General features: G+C 34.8%; 1 protein-coding gene across 2 annotated transcripts in view; it reads left to right on the forward strand.

The window, feature by feature from the left end:
- Window positions 1-3,498: 3,498 nt before the first annotated feature.
- The window catches only part of LOC119583730 (protein YIPF1-like), a 39,852-nt gene continuing 39,436 nt past the window's right edge, over window positions 3,499-3,914 (forward strand). For both annotated transcript variants that reach the window (XM_037932395.1, XM_037932387.1), the window contains exon 1: window positions 3,499-3,558. In XM_037932395.1, the coding sequence (XP_037788323.1) occupies window positions 3,520-3,558 (39 nt within the window). In that variant the 5' untranslated portion in view covers window positions 3,499-3,519. The remainder of the gene's footprint in view (window positions 3,559-3,914) is intronic.

The raw sequence follows: 3,914 nt of genomic DNA on the forward strand, positions 1-3,914 counted from the left end.
TCTGGTTCTGTCTTTGGTAAATTGAGTAAAATGTGTCTTGTCTATTCAGGATCTATTCAGGATTTTTTTTTTTTTTTTTTTACATTCTGCGAAACAGTTTCAAGAAGAGAAGATATATAGTAGACCAAACATCTTTTTTCGGTATATGTATATAATTATGATTTCTCGTAATGCATAAACTGGCGGAAAAGGGAAAAAAATAAAAATAAATGAGTGTGGAAGAACACCAAAGACAGTTACCACGGGACAGGAAGGAGGGTAAGATTGGAGGGGAAAGTTCTGAGTAGTAAGGCGACTGGGTATTGCTTTGGGAACAGTAAGCTAAGGCAAGCGAGAACAACCAGAATGACGAGAGAGAAGATATTTTCACTCCCATGAACAAACTGTTGGTGTCATGAAACGAACACACATGACGTGGGTGTTAATAAACTTACATTGGCAGTGTGAGGGTGACAGCAGAAGAAGAGAGTACAAACCAGGAGGAAGATAAATGATAGTAATGGGGAGGGGGGATACTATCATTAAAAAAACAGCGAAGATAGCCAGGGAAGAGAAGAGAAGAAAGAGGATACGGTAATGATATGCCACAAGAAAAAGAGAAAACAAGATAACGGCATACTGGCCATACTCTATTGCTTGATGTCATAACCACCACAAGACATCACGTAATGCATAAATTTCTCCCTGTACTAGTCATCGCCAAGACATGGAAATGTTCCAGTCAATCACTATACTGCAAAGGAACGCGGATGGCGGTCAAGAATCTGACATAGATGGTAAAAGAGGAACAGGTAAAATGTAAGATGATATTTGAAAGAAAACAGCAAAGGGAAAATGATAACCTCAAAAGGAGTTTAATTATTTTTATCCACTTATGAGCTTACTTCAGGATGTATGCATGCGTGCACGCATGCATGTGTGCTCAATATGTATGAATATATATAATCATGTATGCATGCATGCAAGTCAGTGCGTATGTATGAATTTTGTATGATTGCAGTATAGATACAAATAAATACATGGCATAACAGTATCCCCACACACTGTATGTTGTTAAACAGATATCTACCTAGGTATATCTACGTACATCCCTAAAAAAGCAAAAATAATTGTTGCACAAACAATCGAAGGACAGAGAGATTGGGTGAATGGATGCATTAAAAATTAGGTGAGTGAAATCTCGCTTGTGAGGGTTGGATTGAGCAAAGGAAGAGAGTGGTGTGTGTCCATGACTTTCACGCCTTCATCCCTTCATAGATTGATGGATAGTATGGATACGTCGATAGATATATAGATGGAAGATGACAAAGATGAAAAAAATGTGTTTGAGGATGGATTTATATATATATATAATATATATAATTATATATATATATATATATATATATATATATATATATATATATATTATATATATATATATATATATATTGGCTGATATAATTAATACTTGTAATGGCTGGATGTTATAATAGATGATGTGTATATATACTGTGGTCGGGAATATGAATGTGTGCTCATTAGATAGGTTATATGGTGGATGGATAGATGGCCGGATACATGGAGATGAATAGATAGATGATTGATAGATAGATGGAGACATACATGGAGAGGAATACATGATAATAATGGATGGATATCTGGATAAATGCATGGAGATAAATAAATAGATGATGGATGGATGGATGGATACATACATGGAGATGAATTGATAGATGATAGATGGAGAGATGCATACATATATAGAGATGCATAGATAGATGGCGATGATTTTATAGATGATAGCTGGATATGTAGATGATGCTTAAAGAGATGGATACACTGATGATGGATAGATAGATGGATACATAGATCTACACAGATATAAAACGGTTGAATATATAGACACTGGTTTAAGAAATTGATACATTAATGTATGTATTGATGGACACGCAAATCCACGTAAAGAGATAATGGATGGTTATATAGATGTTGGATGGAGATATGAATACATGCAAGTTGGATGGCTAGATGGATAGACAGATGGATGAATGGTTGATGGATCGATATATAAAAGGTTAGTGGGATGATCGGATAAAATAGAGAGAATGATTACCTAAAAAAAAGGTAACACCGGCACTCTCCGTGGAAAGGAACTGGGGACCCTACCACGTACTCACTCCAAGAGCATCACAACATGAAAACTCCAATTAAGTATCATGCTGTGACCATGGTGGCTCAGACATGAACCTACCGTTAAAAGAAGAAGTGGGATGATGGATACGTATGAATCAGATATCTCTACTTGTACATAAATGATGGATGTATACATGGATGGAGCGATGTGGATGTCCAGATGGATGAAATGGGGAATATAGGTGGTTTATGGATAGATCGATATACAGGTGGATAAATTAACTAGTAAATGGAAATATAAATTCGTTAATGAATGTACGATTGGGTAGATCAGTAGAGTCACCAGGGAATTGGTGAATCGATGAATGATGAATAAATAGATGTAGGAATGGACGATAGTTGTGAAATAATGAATAGGAAGAAATATATGGGATGCACGAGCTCAAAGACAGTTCGATAAATGAATAGAATGGTTTAATAGAATGGTATAATAGTGAATCAAATATTGAACCGGTGGATACTGTGTAGTTGTGAATTGAAAGGATAATTGGCTGCACTTCAAGAATAGATGTTCATTTGAAGAATATATGTAAAGATGGATTAGAAGGATAGATGGAAATATCTCTAAGATGCTTGGATAAATGCATTGACAAACGTGGATATGATCGAAAATCGATATTTTTATTAGCGGATAAATTGATATTCAGTACGGATGAATTATTGTTTATTTTGATTAATTAACAAAATATAATAACCTACATAGATACATAATTTAATTGTAAGACATATTCATGAAGTAGCTGCTTTATTAAAATTCGTTTCGTCATTGGTTACGTCGGAATTATATTACTTTTACATACAGTGAAAACTTACACGTGTGAAGCCTTTTTTTTCGGAGTACCGGAATCTGCACTAACTTGAAACATTAAACAGGATCACTTGCTGCATGTGTATGTAACTTTTTTTCATTAGTTATATAATAATTAACTGCTAGATTGTTTGTGTTGTACTCGGTTGATAGAGTGCTAAGTACAGGGGTTGATATCACTGACCTTGATAAAAAGTTAATAGAACAACTTATGGAGGGTAAATTTCTGTTTTAGAGAATTTATTTGCATTGAGTATATAATAGTAATTTAAATTTCCTACATCAAAACAGGTCAAGATATAAATCGATAGTAAAACAAATAGCTCTAAAGAAATACTTACGATAACATAGAGGGGTTAAAATAGTGTTCTAGCAGTTTAAATAGATAGATATAATTTCCTAAAATACAATGAATCAAAGAAACGATAAGAAAATGTATATATCCCAAGAAAATATACTTGCACCGTAATGTGATCCCGAGAAAAATCGAGCGTTAAGTAATCGTTTGTTGACATGTACGTCACCAGTGATCCACGATGGCGACGTCGAAGGATTTTGCGGTTCTCGATTTACAGGTAAATTTACGACTAAAGTTTACTTTACAGCCATTTAAAGACGACGACTTGTTTACATGGTAACTATTGCCGAAACCGATACATAGGTAGGTAGTTTTTCATGGTGGAAGGTCATTATTCGTAAAAAATACAATATTCCTTGTCAACTTCGCCAACGTCCATCAGCTGTGATGTCAATAATAAGATATGCAATGTTAGTCCGTAGATAATTTATTTCGCTTTTGGTACATTTGGAATGACGCCTAACACCGTTTCCGATGATTAATATGTTTTCCAGAGTTTTCGTCGTGTTTCGAACGAATCTAGTACTGATTTCCTTCGCAAACGAAGGACTGCTATACGGTCCCCATAAGGAG

Source organism: Penaeus monodon, chromosome 2, assembly GCF_015228065.2.
Source record: "Penaeus monodon isolate SGIC_2016 chromosome 2, NSTDA_Pmon_1, whole genome shotgun sequence".
Classification (NCBI taxonomy): domain Eukaryota; kingdom Metazoa; phylum Arthropoda; class Malacostraca; order Decapoda; family Penaeidae; genus Penaeus; species Penaeus monodon.